The 16,109-nt window shown below is 41.4% G+C and overlaps 1 protein-coding gene and 1 long non-coding RNA gene across 7 annotated transcripts in view; one reads left to right on the top strand and one right to left on the bottom strand.

Annotated features, from left to right (window-relative positions):
* Window positions 1-6: 6 nt before the first annotated feature.
* The window catches only part of LOC128081578 (uncharacterized), a 42,342-nt gene continuing 26,239 nt past the window's right edge, over window positions 7-16,109 (top strand). For 2 of the 6 annotated variants that reach the window (XR_008207256.1, XR_008207255.1), the window contains exons 1-2: window positions 7-115; window positions 12,520-12,643. This is a non-coding gene — a long non-coding RNA (uncharacterized LOC128081578). Of the gene's footprint in view, window positions 116-7,885; window positions 8,640-12,519; window positions 12,644-16,109 lie in introns of all 6 variants that reach the window. The other 4 variants (XR_008207260.1, XR_008207258.1, XR_008207259.1 and 1 more) reach the window with 4 other exon arrangements.
* On the bottom strand, window positions 2,659-14,424 carry LOC128081563 (kazal-type serine protease inhibitor domain-containing protein 1-like). The gene is made up of 4 exons (XM_052684932.1): window positions 13,267-14,424; window positions 8,304-8,464; window positions 6,623-6,767; window positions 2,659-6,054 (listed from the first exon to the last, which is right to left on the bottom strand). Exons 1-4 carry the CDS (start codon window positions 13,721-13,723, stop codon window positions 5,924-5,926), a joined length of 894 nt encoding a protein of 297 aa, XP_052540892.1. The 5' UTR covers window positions 13,724-14,424; the 3' UTR covers window positions 2,659-5,923.

Below are 16,109 nucleotides of genomic sequence, written 5' to 3'. Positions count from 1 at the left end.
GGGGCAGCGCGCAGGGGGCGCCATTTTGTGAGCGGTCGGAGCTCGGCTGGTGCTCGCTGGCTGCCTTTCCTGGACCTTGGCATCTCCTTGCTGACTGGAAGGACCAGGATTTTCAGTAGGTACCGCGACTAGGTGCTGCTTGAAGTGATTACGACTTTTGTTTTGCTTTGCATAATGAAGCTTTTGCAGATAGCACCAAGTTGGCAATGCGTATGAGGATAGGAGGACATGGGCAGGCTGATCGCTGGGCTGAGGCCAGTGGAGTGTCGTTCAACAGCACTGAGTGCCAGGTCCTGTAATTGGGCTACAACAACCTCAGGCAGCTCTGCAGACCTGGGGCAGAGTGTCTGGAAGCTGTGCAGAGGAGGAGGATCCAGGGGTGATGCTCAGGAGGGTGCTGACTGTGAGCCAGCAGTGTGCCAAGGACACCAGTGGAATCTTGCATCAGTAATAGTGCGGCCAGCAGGAGCAGGAGGTGATGGCCCCTCTGGCCTCAGCTCTGGTGATGCTGCACCTCAAGTGCTGTGTTCAGTTTTGGGCCCCTCAAAAGAAAGGCATTGAGGCCCTGGAGCGAATCTGGAGAAGGACAACAAAGCGATAGAACAAGGGGGAACGGCCTCAAATTGCAGCAAGGAAGGTTCAGGTTGGATATTAGGAAGAATTTTTTTCTCAGAAACTTAAACTTCCTCTGGTGCAATTTAAGGCCAGCACTTCCCTCACTGTTAACCTGGGAGAAGATGCTGACACTCACCTTACCACAACCTCCTTTAAGAGAGTTTTAGGGATCTTGCTGCTAAGGCCTCTGAGCCTCTTTCTCTCCAGACTGAACAATCCCAGCTCCCTCAGCCAATCCCCATAAGACTTGTGCTCCAGACCCCTCGCCAGCTTTGTTGCCCTTCTCTGAACACACTCCAGGGCCTCAGTATCTTCTGAACAGTCCTCCAGGTGCCGCCTCACCAGTGCCCAGTGAGGAGGTATGATCACCTGCTCCTGCTGATTCACGGGATCACAGAATGGCCCAGGTTTGAAAGGACCTCAAGGATCATGAAACTCCAACCCCCCGCCACAGGCAGGGCCACCAAGCTCCACATTTGATTAATTAATTAATTAATGACTGCAATATTTTTGATACAAACTGGGATGACGTTGGCCTTCTTGGCCACCTGGGCAGACTGCTGCCTCATGTTCAGTCAGCTGTCAACTAATACACTCCAGGGTTCTTTCCTTTCCAGCTGCTCTGCTCCAGGCTTGTAGTGTTGCACAGGATTGTTGTGGCCAAAGCGCAGGACCCAGCACTTGGTCTTATTAAAGCTCATACTGTTTGCCTCTGCCCAGTGATCCAGCATATCCAGATCCCTAAAGGTCAGTGAGGTGAGTACTGCACAAGTCAGAGTCACAAGAGGATTAATACAAAGATTATCTAACATGAAGCCCTTCTATGGTTTTATGATTTGAGCAAGTATCTGCATAGGAAAAGGTGTGCTTTCATGCGGAATGCTGAATTTGGGAGGCAAAGATATCATTCATTCTGACCTCTATAAGCTGAAGTTGGGCAAATTTGCAACAGAAATAAGCAACGCTGGGGATTGTTGGAGTGACTTACCTGGAGACTGGGGTACTTCCTGTCAACAGGTTGAGAGTGGTTATTTTCATAAAAGATGATGTTTTCATGAAAGATAAGTAAGTGCACGAGCTGTGTCTTGGAGTGGAAATTGGTGAAGTGCATGGTTGTTACAGGCTGCGTGTATGCACAACACTGTACCATATGCATGCAAAGCAATTTTTTTTTTTTCACGTGAAAAACTTCTTTACAGTCAGAGTGACAGAGCAGTTGGAGCAGGCTGCCAAGAGAGGCTGTGGAGTCTCTTTCTCTGGAGATATTCAGGACCTGTCTGGGTGCCTGCCTCTGCAACCTGCTGCAGGGAACTGCTTTAGCAGAGATTTGGACTCTGATTTCTAGAGGTCCCTTCCAACTCCTACAATTCTGTGATTGGACAAAATGAGAAGCATTTGTGTATTCTGTGTCCTGCTGAAGTGAACAGTGATTCTTTGTAGCATAAAGCCAAACTGAACCTAGAATAAAACTCAACAATGTGTGTTTGTTCAGGCATCATAAGATGCATCTGGAATCAGTAGCACAGGGAGGAAGGAGGTAACAACAACTGAAGCGTCACAGAGAATAGGCAGCAAAAACATTGAATGGTATCACTGTGGTACTAGCATGAGCTGGGGAGAAGTTAGCAGTGAAAACCAGCCACGGAATGTCTACGGACTATTGTCATACGTAATACACAAAGAAATGCTGAGCTTCTTACTGGGCACACTGTTGTTTGATGTTTTAACCTAAGAGTAAGGATTTTTGTCTGATCATCCCCTGCTCAGTCTCCCCAGTGATTTGTAGTCCATGGCACTTTTATTCTGCTTGACAGATGACAGGAGGAGTTTGTGTAGAATTGCTGTTTCTCTCCTGCTCTGTCTCACTTTATAGAAATGCTCATGTGAAGGTTGGTAGCCCAGAGATGAGGGAGAACTGAGTGAATGGAAGCTGCTTCAGAACAAAAGTGAATTTGATGTATTCTTAGCTGAAATCACTCTGTAGCAGTGGGGTCAAGAAGCAGTTATGACACTCTAACTGGATAGGAACAGTAATTTCTTTGTACATGAACTATCACAGTTGAATGATGATATCTTTGAATCACATGCTTTTGTAGAAAATATATCGTTAATTACTGGAGAGTAAAGCAAAATGAAAAAGAAAAACTATTAAATGGAGTTTCTTGATCCCATGCCCTCACAACTGGCTGGTGCTTCAGAAAGTCAAATAGCTCAGACTGCTCAGTCCCCTAATTATTGCTCTTCAGTCCAGTGCGCCCTTTTTCATCCCTTACCCTGTGCTGAAGCAGAATCATTTATCTGCAGCCATTGTCTAAACTAAAGGAAAAGTAAAAAAGCATGCCAGAGGACCAGAAAAAAAACAACAGGGACTGACGATATGCAGAAGGGAAACAAAGGGATTTCAAAGGGAACTGGGGGAACAGATCATAGCAGAGGGATCCCCAAGGCTGAGGAATATGGAATGAAACAGTGACGTGGGGGGTGAGGAAAGTCAGCCATAAGTTATGATGTGGCAGCTGTGGGAGATTTTCAAATGCTGTAGATTCATGAAGTGCCTGAAGAGCCAGAAGCAGCTTGCTGATGTAGGTCAGAAAGCCAGCAAGTTCTTACACAGCCTTTCAAGACGTTGACCCAAAGACTAGTTTCAGTTCTAGCACTTACTGTGACTCCTGCTCCAGGTGATGGGCCATTACGTATGCTGTGCCACTACATTGTGCAAAGACATGAAGAAATGAGGTTAATAAGTTTAGCAGTTGAAAAGCTGTGCACAGGCTAAGGACACTGCAGGCTGCTGAGCATGAAGGAGCTTGTGCCTTGTGCAGCACTGAGCAGCCTCTTACCCAGAGACATCCGCCCGTATCTCATCAGCCTTGGTCCCAGTTCTGGTCCAGCAGGTGAACACAGATAGAAGCTGGAAGCACAAAGCTCGTACCACAAGGCACACAAGTGGTGCTCGCTCTGCAGCATGCACAGCATGACTGTGACTATTTCTTCCTAGGTTTAATCAATGTAATCATTTAAATCTCTCAGATGTGGGCAATTGCACTTCTGTATGCAATTTCTGTTAACGACAGACTGATTATTTCAAAGGCAAAAAAAAAAGTCTAGCTAAAGAATTAACAGATTCCTAGACTAATACCTAACAAGCTCCTGAGATTTAACATAGCAAGTAAGAATGTCAGACTGTGAAGCTGCTTCAGACCGTGTCAAAGTCCTAGCACTAAGGACAAATCTGTGTTAAGGAATGTAATTTATTTAGAAGCTTTCATGCAGTTCCTTTATCCTTACTTGGGAGGTGGAAATGGCACGGAGAAGATGCTTGTGTGACAGGCACTGACGGGAGGAGGCCGTGCCATGAAATTCAATCTTGCTCTTATGGAAGATGAAAACAAAATAATTTCTTCTTCCGAGGAAGTTGAGCTAAAGGAATGTTTTAAATCTGCCGCACCACATACAGCAGTGAGACCTCCCTGCAGCTTTCCCTCCACTATGGTTTGCAGCTCAAGTCTGCATCTCATTTGCTGCTGGGTGGAATAACGCCCACTTCCTCAGTTTGCTGTGACTTTGCATTATGTGAATAGATCTGTTGCTGCAGGCAGTGCACTCACAATTAGAGCCATTCCTTTGCAGTGCTGCTTACAGAGGGTTGAATCCTCTCTGCCCTTTTTGTAATTTAATTTTAAGGGACCTGATTAAAGCATGTAAACAAAGTCAGCCATTTTTTGGCTCCGCAAAACCAGAATTAGCAAATGGTCAGGATATCAATGTTCTTTTTTTTTCTTTTTGTTTTTCTTTCCCCTGCATTACATCAGGGTTTTCCCTAACATGCAGTTTTCCCATTGGAAGGTATAGCAAGTAATTGACAAGAAATGATTAAATTCAATTGACAAGTAAAGACTAAATACATTTTAAAAAAAGAAACTCTTGGAGATAAATGCAATGGATTTAAAAATTAGAAGGCTTTGTTATAGAAAGGTTAGGCTTTTTCAATAGACATAGTCCACCCACCCAACCAGTTGCAGCCTGTTACTGGATATGGTTCTGCTACACATTTTTTCATTCAACTACTGTTTGTTTTTCTTCTCCTTTTCACTTTTCACCAGTAATGGCAGAAGGCCCTGAGGAATTACCACTGGTAATTCTCTATGGCTGATGATTTCAGGATTATTTTGCTGTGCCACGCTGTAACCCTGCCACAGTATTCATGCCCACAATTTAGTGGGTGCTTTACTAATCTAATTCATTCATTTGTAGCACAGATTGCAATTGATCTTGAGCATATGTCTGAAGATTAAATAGTTACATTAACAATCATCCATTTAGAAATACAGTGATTCCTACCAGACAATTTTATGTTAAAAGCATTACACAGTGAATAAACAAAAAGCTTACTAGACATAACACTAAGAAGACCAGGAAGAGCCTGTAACAGCAAAATCAGTGATTAAATCTGAAGTCATTTGATACCTCTAATTAAAACTAACTAATCTTTGCAATGACCTAGTGCTGTGCTTTGTATTGTAAGTTGACAATATTCCAGGAACTCTGAGCCAAAATAAATTATTCTATGCTCTTTTCTTACCTGTACAAAGATCAATAATACCTCGGGGCAAACGCAGTCTATGGCCAATCTCCTGATGTAGTTTATATTGAAGAAAAATGTCTCATGGCAAAGAAAAGCACAAAGCAGCACAGCATTAATGGAGGTGTTTGTGATGCAGTGTATATACATTTTAAACACTCTGCAAGGTGTGTGCAGCAATCACTGCGTGTTTTGGTGCATTTGATAAAGAAGATTACAAATAATGAGGGTTAAAATTGAGGTGCCTGAACTCTTGCTCCCTTACTTGTTGCTGAAGTCTCTCATTAATTTACTGCTGGTCCCAAATACCGGTTCTCCATGTGTCTGGCACATATATAAATAAAAATAGGACAGTGGTACAAATTAGACATTTAGTTTAACTGCTGGCATTTTTTTTGTTGTTAGAAAAAATTAAAAATGTTAAAGAAATTATAGAATAATATACATTTAAAAAAATTAATATTAAATTGGATCCTTTCAGGGCACTTACTGGGTACGTGCTTAAGAATTTTATTGAACAGTCTAAATGTGTGAACTTCAAACTGTTCTTATTTCAGGTAAGTATCATGATACACTTCAGCCAAAGCTGGATTTCAAGGAGGTGGGATGCACACATGAGTGTAGTGTTATCAGAGAAGCTATTTACAGCATAGGGAGTACAAGTAAATATAACAGTGTGAAAGGTGTCTGACAACACACGTACAGAAATAGTTATTCAGGGCTGTTTCAGTTTTCATAGTCCCCAGATTCATATTCTTCCTCATCCTCATCGTCAGAATGGCCATAGTAGTCCTCATAGTCAGTGTCATAGCTTGCACTTCTACTGCCAGCAGTTAAGGCAAAAGCAGAAGGTGAACCTGCACAGCAAGACAGCATGGAATCCTAATTAATTTAGTTGTTAATAGGAGTGAACCGGACCGTAATGTTTTACGTGCTAGCTGGTAGGACTGGCACAATGCAAAACAGCAGCACAGCTCTTTCTTGTATCTTTCCAAACTGTTATGGGTAAAGTACAGTTTCAATCCTGACTTTTTGAAAAGCAAACTGAATAGATAAATAAATAGATAAACTGATAAATAAATAAATAGATAAACTGATAAACAGATAAACTGAACCGGTGGTTCAAGGACTGCCTCCGCTGCAACAGTTCTGGATTCAGAGCTTCCACTAACATCTCAGGGCTTCTGTGGGATGAGGATAATGCAACTGTGTCTCAGGGCTATGACTGCAATCCTCAGCATTCTGTTTTCTTCTGGAAGGAGATATCATTTGAAGCAATAATATTATGCTATTAGTGCAACATTATTTTTCTCCTCCAGAATTCATAGGCACTTCTGCGTTATAAACCTTTTGCAGGCTGTTAAGCACTTCTCCTTTCTTCACATCAAAAAAATACCCAAGCCAAAATCAAAAGGAACAATATACCTTCAATGACTTTCAATCTCGCAGAGGCGTATGTTGCACCATACTTGTTTTTGGTATGGCAGATGTAGGTGCCTTCATCTGATTTTTTGAGGCCTTGAATCTGCAGCCAGCCAGTCACACCATACTTCTGAGGTCCACCTCTGGCCTGTGAGAAGGGAAAGAAACAGTCAAAATTAAATGGAAGTCAGGTAGTTAGGAAGCAAGAGGATATTTCTAAAAATAATCGTGGCCAGATTTATACATCACTGCAAATTTTGCTTTGTTTACTATGTCCTGCCATCATGCTCTGATTCTGTGTTTGATTCTGCTGCCATATGTTCTAACTTTTCATTGTCTCTGTGCCTCTCAGTTCATGCATTCCTTGCTTTCATCTTTAAACTGCTGCCCTCTGCAGCGCTCTGATTCCTGGTCTGCTTCTGCATCCCAGCAGTCCTCCTGTCTCTTGTCCTGTCACCACTTCTTGCTGCAGCTTCAAAGCATTGCCACTTACTCTCAAGCTCATCGATTTCTTTAGGATAAGAGTGGCATTTGAGCCTGGGCCAAGCTCAGCGTCCAATTCTAGCAGACATAGCATGAGCTTTCGTAGTTAGTCAAAATCAGTTTCCACCGACTGACTCCTGCCAAAGCCTTTTAATGGGGGGCTTTGTTTTCCAAACAAATAATACAAGAACAAATCAGTTAAATGGTAACAGAGATGCTCTCATGCTCACTGACGAGACAGGTTAACAGGTTAGCCTCCGAGTTGATCACTGCTTGGATGTGGCTCCTTGCACTGTTGTTTCTGAGCAACTGTTAAGTTCACTAATCCCACTCATTCATGCTATCTCTGAATACATTTCTAAATAACTCTAAATGACTTTTAATACTTTTCATTAGGTTTTTCCTATGCTTTTTCTATCTATAATTTTATTCAGGTTGTGCTCCACGGCTGCTAAATCTTCCTGCTTTTCAGTTGTGTATCCAGAAAGCTAGATTTGTCGTAGTCTGTTCAGATCCTTTGTCCACTGGAGAAGGCACGCTGGTACAGACTCCTTCCTTCCTGCAGTCTGCAGCGTGTCTGGCTTTGTTAGCTCTTCTCCCCCAGAACGTTATTTCCATTAAAAAGAATTAATGTTTTGATTTAATTTTAGCTCCAACCTTTGGGCTGTTTCTGCATTTGCTCAAAGCCCATACCAATGCCATTCCAATCTCCCTTCAGACTAAAACACAGTATCCTCCATATAAAATGAGCACATTTCTTTGTTTTCCTTTTGAACACCTCAGGGACTGGACCCAGATGGCACATCTCCAGAAACAGCATCTTGCAAAGGCTAATTTTAGATATGTGCCAGAATGATGCTTCTGCATGAGGAACAGAAAAATAGCTGCCCACAGCCATCTTTCTCAGAGTGCACCTTCTTTTTCACAGTAGCCTATTCAGTTTCTCAAGAACTGTACCCACATAAGGAGAATCTTCCCTTCCCCTGAAGCAGGACGGATGGTACCCACCCTATTATTCATTCTGCTTGGACTGCCACAGCAATGATCCCTGCACTGGCCAAAATCAGAATCCATAACATAATCATAGGGCCCCTGTAGGAAATTTGTTTATTGCAACAGCATGGCATGCTGTGGGAGAACTTCACCAACAAATCCCCCTACTCCTCACTGCAAACCATAAGATGTAAAAAATGCATTTTACCTGAACTGAGATGTGGGCGTCATCTCCTGGTAAAAACATTTTATTCCCCTTTTTTTTCCATTCAAGGTGTGGCATAGGATAGGCTGACACCTCACAGCCAAAAATGACATCGTTGCCTGTGAAATTCTGGACATCTTGGGGTGGCATAGAAATCACAGGAGCTGCAAAGACCCAACAGTATTGCTTTAGGAGACCGTGAGCGAAAGCCAACACAAAAGGATGTAACACCAGCCCTTGTTTTAGGTAACTTTTCCACCTCACATGTTTGGAAGACCAAAAGATTCCAAGCAGCTTTTAAAGCTCAGAAAACTTCACATCGCATTGAAGTGTGAACAGGTATTTTAAAGACTTGTTTTCAAGGATCTGCTTGTCCTTTCTCTGTGCGCATGGGCATGAAAGTTAAGATCAAAGTTCAGTTTGTGCCATTGTGGACTGGACTCAAGGCCTGTCAGTCTGGCACAAGTAACTCATCCAGACCTTCAGAGGAAGGTACAAGAAATTCGGTTAGCTTAAAAGATGAAATGCTGAACTGACCTAAAGCTTATCAAAACTTGTTTAGTGGGTGCATCGCCTTGAAATTGCTTTGTTGTAAAGCCTCCTCTTCCATGTAACCCATGGAACTCAGTAACACCATTCATGGATTTCATGTTCATCCTCACTTGCTATCAATTTCAACTGATTTCCTTGTGTTAGGAGACATAAGCATTAAAAGTAAAGGAAATTAATTATTTTATAAGGTTTTGAGTTTAGTGAAATTATTAGATTTCCACTTACTTGCTTCCTATCATTATTTTACGCTCATCCTCCTCATCCATTTATTTACTGCTTCTTCAAACTGTTCTTTTCCACTTTTTCCTGAATAAAAAGCTATCAACAACCACGAGAGGGAGCCAGACCAGGGATTTGAAGACGTTAAATAAACCATCACCTGATGCATTCAGGAACTCTTCAAATACATATCCATCCACAAGCATGTATCAGCACACTCCCTTTTAACAGGACATGATGTTATTTAGTAGCAGAGAAGAAAATAACTTCTTTACTATCATTGCAACTCTGCTGTTCTGGAAATCTCATTGCATTTTCTCTCGTCCACTTCTGGTCAGTGAAAAATGTTTTCTTTCTAAGGTATGTTTTCCTACTCTTTTTATTTTCATAATAGTTTTTAAAGAAAGAATTTATTTTCTGGGCCGTTACACTTGTATTTAATTACTGGTTGTATTTTGTACAGATGCTTAGGAACTTCTCCTAAACAATCAATATGTTTTCACTCAAAGCATTTCAGCCAGTGTGTAGGCACATATTTATGCTTCAGCAACTGAAAATAACAACATTTCACTCCACGTTTTGAAGCAGGGTTTCTAACGTGTCAGTTTTTAAGAACAGATACCTGTGCTGAAAATATCAAATGCACACGGCTTAAAGTTAATTGAAAAACAATTATACAGAAAAGTATCGACTTCCCAGTTATGAATTCCTCTTAAAACCCTCCCGATACTCTTTAAAAGTGAGGTTTTCAAACTCAGCAGGGTACCTGAGCCTGGACATGCTTGGTCTTTTGTGAGAACTGTACTTTCAGAGCCTGTATCTCCTTGTAAAAATGCCATGTTCCAATCAACACCGACTGGCTATTTTGCACAGGAGTTTTTTGTCCATGAGCACAGCTCAGACATTGTAACACACAGTGAAATATTAAATCTCAGAGCATCTGCACTGCCCCTAATGGTGCAGCCGCCTGGTCAGGGATAGGGAGGACTGCAGCTTCGATCAGACAGAAGTGCTTTTTCTGATTTGAACACACAACAAACACTTGTGACATCTACACAAACTTGAAGTGCCTCCAGAAATAAATACTACAAACCCCGTGTGTCTTACAACACCAGTTTGCTGTGTGTGAACACAGAGAGATGAAGTTACGACTTATCAGAAGTTTACAAACTTCCTGAGTGTTTCAGAGTTTACGTTCAGCCAAATTCTCCCATCTGCATCTGCATGGTGTTTGTTTGCTTGTTTTGCAAAAGTGTGCTGTAAAAGCAAGTCTCTGCTGGTATGATAACCAGTTTTTTAAAACAGGGAAGTTCTTCTTAATAATTACAGACGGTGTTGTGTTGCCTCTGTGTACAGAAGTGAATGCACAGCAGTTGTGCCTTGCCTCAGACAATTCACATATAAACTATCCTCCTGTGTTACAGAATACATAAGCCAGAAGCCCACAAGCCAGGAAAAGTCAAAATACTGCTTCACCTTTCTTAATTGCCTTTAGCCAAACCAGACAATTGTGTAATCACAGGTTTTTGTTCCTTAATTCGTATTCATTCTTGTTAACCTGGATGTGAGCTGATGAAAATGGCAGAAAAATTGGTGGATTAGAGGTTTTTTGTGTTTGTTTCTTTTTTACTCTAAACGTTGAATTACTGTTTGTTTTTAACTTTATACGTTTAATTTAAGATTTTATGTTCTCATGCGATACGGCTAATTACAGAGAGAAGCATTGCTGGTTCTGTTACCTCATTAAGTTATCAGCAGGAAGGCTCTGAATGGGGATAGATTAAGCGTGGAGAATCTGTATATAATCACTGTACTTAGTAACCTTGGTAAATTATTAGATAAACCGATCAAAACTAGCATTTAGAAAGAGAAAGGCTTCCTTTCAGGGTTACTTTAGGGAGCTAGGCCTTTTTCTTCCCCTTTTTCTGGTTAGAGATGAAAGATAAAAGGCTGTGCTCTTCTGATGAAAGGAGTTTATTGTTATTTATTTATTCATCGCTTGCTGTATACAATTAATCCTTTTGGCATCAATAGGAAACAGCAGATGCTTTGAAGGAAAAATAGCAAAACAAAGTACTTGGAGTTGACTGAAGGTTGTATTTATAGATTGGTACCAAAACCCCACAGTGTTCAGTGTTTATTTCTCATGCAAATTGCAGTCAGTGGAAAGCAAGCTCCATGGTGAGGAAGCTGCTGCTGTTGGAGCCAGGCTCCCTGTTGCCTTTTGTCATTGGCCACTGCCATGAAATAGCATAAATCACGGTGCACTTTCACATGCCCACTGCATGCTTTGGGTAGCTGCAATGGCAAGGAGAGGGGGTTTACTGGTAGGCTGTTATGGAGGACCAAGACATGGTGCCCATATGGTAACACCTCTGTGGCCCAGGCTCCTTTCATGTCCTAAATACAGCCTACAAAAGCAGCCCAGGAACAGAATGGTAGCTGCTCTGAGAAGTGAGAAGAGGGGCACTGCTGCTCTGTCTCCTTGCTGCCCCAGCACACACCACAGGCCCAAGTGCAGATGCCACTGGGCTTGGACGCCAGCTGCATGCTTCTCTCTGCAGGAGCCAAGGTGATTTATTTTCTTAAATAAACTCTGCACAGCACTGAGATGGTTATGAGCATATGCCCAGGCATCTGTGCAGTTCAGTAAGCTGAGTCATCCTAATAAATGTCTCAGTATTTCTGGAGAGAGGGTCCAGCCTTTCTGGGGACCAAGGGAAGTGGTAAAATAGACACTGGTGGTAATGCCTTTGTGTGGAGAAGCTGATCTTGTTCATCGTGCTTAATGAGCAGCATTACACACCTCAGAGGTAGCTCCAAGGCCAAATGAAGCTTTTTGGCTGGGTCTGTTTTATTAATTAGAACAAAACATTGCTTTAAGGTGTTCAGGCACACAGGCTTAGATCAGTAGCTATTTGAATGGCACTTCCAACTGAAACGTCCCTGAAAGGATTATGCTGCCAGAACTAGTGCTATTTTAATGCCAGATAAGAAAACATAGCTAAGGGCAAGCAGGCTTTCAGTCATACTATGAGCTGCTGTGCACTGAGTTTCCTGAATGTCTCTACAGACAAGTCTTAATTCCCAGCTTAGTACCTTAATGGCAAATAAGTGATTCTCTAATGGATGCTTCTTTTGCGACTAGAGAAAACGAGAAGAAGTCTGGTTTTAGCTACTCATCACTTTTCCTTTTAAGCACTCAATATCCAGTGTCCATTCGATATAAGAGTGCAGCATATGGTCCAAATTGGAAGCAATAGATTGCCAGCAAGGAATGGGTAACGTGCACCTGAGTTACTTTCATATGCAGACCTTTGCCAGAGATACAATTTTGGATTCTGAAGTATGACCTATTTGTGACTCAGAAGCCTCTTTCACTGATATTTGAGAAAATATTTCCTTCTATAGAGTGAAAACATTTTAATTCTATATTCACCTGTTTTAGGTGAAAGGTGCCCGGAGTAATAATGTAAAGAATGAGAGCAGCACATGAGCAGGAGACAGTATTCCCTCTTACAGCCTGACAAGTCCTTCCACTAACAGTCACCATGGAGGGGCATTTATTCACTGTAAGTATCTTTAATAAAATTGTTTGATTTTATCCTAATATATGGATTTCTATTTCATAGGTACCTCGATTTTGTGATTCATTAATTAGATTGCTTTGGATGTTTTTGTAAAAAGCATACATAGATCTATTAATTAAGTCCTATCTTCTTTTTCCTCTACTTCACCACTGTCTATACATACATACAGATACATGCACATGAATGAAGTCTGCTTTCTCATCACTGTTTCAATATGATGTCAGTCTTCATATAATAATTTGCCCAGTCCTCCCAGACTATTTTATCTGTTCATCTACTCCCAATTACACATACAATTTTTGTAGAAAAATATCTCATATTCTGCTTTTTTAGTACAGATCTGGACCACAGATTTGTGCCTTACTAGTTGCCATGTGATATAAGATCCACTAAGCAAATGCAGAGGCTTATTACACACAAGATTAAGTTACTGAAGCTAAGCTTCAGTTAAGCTACTGAACCACAGTTAACACAAAGTAGTATTGCAACAGAATAATGATAAGTAGAACAAAAATGCAGCACTAGTTCATTGAAGTTAAGACTGGCATCTAGTAACACGTTGCAGAATCAGAATGGCATCTTTTTTTAGTTCGAAAATAACTTACCTGATTCACATGGTCCTTTGTGTTTCATGCTGATATTTCTTTTAGTTGCATAAGCCTTGTTGAATTGACAGATGTTCTCATAGGTTTTCCCATCAGATCCGCAGATGCTTTCTTGAGACTTGCACACACACTGGGGTTCAGGGACTTCCCCAAACCTGGCTTCATCGGCATCCAACCTGCACTCGAGGTTATCCCCACACTGCCCATAAAAATGATTGCCCTGGTCCAAGTCACAGATCTGACCTTCCACATTCCCACATTCAGAACAGCAGCCACAGTGGTCCACTACGGTCCCAGCCAGACAGTCTTTTGGCTCAGAGCAAAGTGCCAAATCACATTTTCCACAGCTATCTCCTTCCTTTAAGAGCCTCCACCAGCCTCGGTGGTACAAGGCAGGGAAACTCTGAGAAACCTGCACCAGTACTACCAGCACTGCTGTAACCACCGGGGGCTTCATCTTGAGAATGTAACGAACAAGCAGAAAAGGTCCTTGGAGTAAAGCCAGGGCAAAAAAAAAAGAGCTTGTGAGAGAAAAACGTCACAATCCTTTTTTGTTTTAGAATATAAATTCTCCTGCAAGCACAGGCTTTAAGAAGAAATTAGCATCAGATTCCTAATCTGGAATTGATAATAAAAATGCATACAAACCCACCAGCTTTTCCCTAATGCAGTTTGGAATGTGAGTATTGCTTGCATGGAAACCAAACTGCCCCTTCTGACAGCTCTCTGAAAAGCTGTTTGCTCATTGTCTCCTTGAGCCAAATTTGCAAAGCATTGCTCTACTGAAACAACATTATGTTGCAGCTGTGTAGAAAAGGGAACAGCATAAGTTAGTGCAAAATGAAGAAATTAACCAGTAAGAGTATTTTATTTTAAAAGAGGTTAAAAAAAATATATAGAAGTGGACAGAAAGTAGCATCTATGTTACCAGCACCCTGGAGCTCAGCTGGTACTCTAGAGACTAGAACAAGGTTTAGCACCAAATTTCACCTTTTAATGATCTTATCTAGAGGTTTATGAATTAGAAATTTACTTACAGGCTCTTTACAAGCAAGTAACAAGCCAGGACATCTGAAACTGACTTTGAAGTCTTGGATTTGAGAGTATGGGTGCTTAGACCCAGTAAAGAACCCATTGTTCTCTGTCCATTTATCTTTTTTTCAGTATTTATGGGTGTCTGTGGTTTGCAATCCAAAATAATGCAGTCCACATGTTTGGATCTTGAAACAAAGTCCGAGTGATGCAGGACATGTGCCAACGTAAGCAAGCTGCTGCATCTTCAGTCGTACCAGAAAAAGGCTTTGCTGAAGTTAGATACGTCACTTGTTTTTTCAGAGCACTTTTCTGCCTGTGTTTCTTAAGATGTGTTTACACCATTGATTCATGAAGGATGATGAAAGAAGTTACGGTGATTTCTTCTCCGTTTCATTTGTGCCTAAATTTCTGCCGGTGTAGGGAGATGGATGTGCAGTTGTTTCTAACCAAGTGTTGTGCTTTTCTGCATAGACCTGGCGATTTAGGCATGCTCCTTAGCATCCTGCCTCATATCAGAAAGTCCCCCTTCCTCACGGTCCCAAGAAACTTCAGTTACCACTGTTCAAACTATATGCAGCTCAGTGGGATGCACCTTACTATCTGTTGGAAGTAGAGGTGAAGCATGCTGGACTTAGAGAATCTGCAAACATGGCTCACTACCACTGCCTGCAAACGTCTTTGTGTGTTTGTTAGTTCAAGACAACATTTTCAAGACATATGCATAAGATGCTGTTAAGAAAGAGCAAATGAGAGAGAAATCACACTTGTACCTACTTGTCCGAAATGTTATATACAGGTAGCTTTTTCTTCTCCTTTTATGTCCATGGTGCTGTGACTTAAGCCCCGTGAGTGAAGCATTTTGTTGTATAAGGCTTACACCTTTTAGCTGCATCCATAAAGGCAATTCCTGTAGGGAAGTGTGTTTACTTTCCCTCCAAAACATATCCATGGCTTTTCCCAGGTTCAGCTTCTTACCTTCTACATCACTCGTGCCTCAAATGGTTTAAGATCACTTTCCTCTCCCAGACTGCATATAATGCAATTTCCCAGTATTATATGGGAAATATTCAAGCCAGTCTGGAGTGACCTGCAGGGCCCTTGTCAATGCTGAGTGATGCCTGGCCTAATTCATTTTCTGCACTGTATGCTGATTCTGAACAGAGAATAAGACTACAAAGGAATATGGTATGTATGTAATTGATGCTTTTAACATTGAGAAGCAGCAAAAAAAAAAATAACCAGTGAGCTTAATGGGAAATTGATTTCTTGTCCCACTTTCTTACTCTGTTTAATGTGTTTTATTTCACACTTCCTTGTCAAATTCTTATTGGACATCTAGATTTGCATTATAGAGTCTACTCATCACTGTCTATTTTATTGTTTCTGCATCTGTAGGGAAGGAGTAACTAAAGGATAAGGATTTGCCAAGACTCATAAAGTAAAAAATGTTTGTGGAGATGAAACAATACATACAAAGTGAAGCCTTGTTTTTCGCAATGATCCTGCTTCACCGAAGCTCTAGAGTCACAACAGACTACTTTTATCTTTGCATCCACCAGGTGCAAGGACTTTTTTCTTGCATTTTACATGTATTATTTTGGGTTATAGTGCACTAAGATAGAAAGTTGCTCATTCAGGCATTACACACAATAGGAATTTGCCAAAACGGGGAAAAGCAGCTAAAAGTCAGCCAACAGTCACAGTGATGAAGCTGATGATGGACAAATGAGGAGAAAGTAAGCAGGCAATGACCACCAGAGGCCACTACCACACATACCCAGAGGAACATTAGCTTATATTAATGAGTT

This window comes from Tympanuchus pallidicinctus, unplaced genomic scaffold (genome assembly GCF_026119805.1).
Source record: "Tympanuchus pallidicinctus isolate F22 unplaced genomic scaffold, pur_lepc_1.0 scaffold21, whole genome shotgun sequence".
Classification (NCBI taxonomy): Eukaryota; Metazoa; Chordata; class Aves; order Galliformes; family Phasianidae; genus Tympanuchus; species Tympanuchus pallidicinctus.
This window is presented reverse-complemented; position numbering and strand designations above follow the sequence as displayed.

What these genes read in the sequence shown, in the direction of transcription:
- LOC128081563 (XM_052684932.1), bottom strand. Translation starts at nt 13,723, where the DNA reads ATGAAGCCCCCGGTGGTTACAGCAGTGCTGGTAGTACTGGTGCAGGTT. An exon ending in CAAAGGACCATGTGAATCAG is followed by an intron (nt 8,465 to 13,266) that starts GTAAGTTATTTT and finishes GGGTCTTTGCAG; the next exon opens with CTCCTGTGATTTCTATGCCA. An exon ending in ACGCCCACATCTCAGTTCAG is followed by an intron (nt 6,768 to 8,303) that starts GTAAAATGCATT and finishes CCCTTCTCACAG; the next exon opens with GCCAGAGGTGGACCTCAGAA.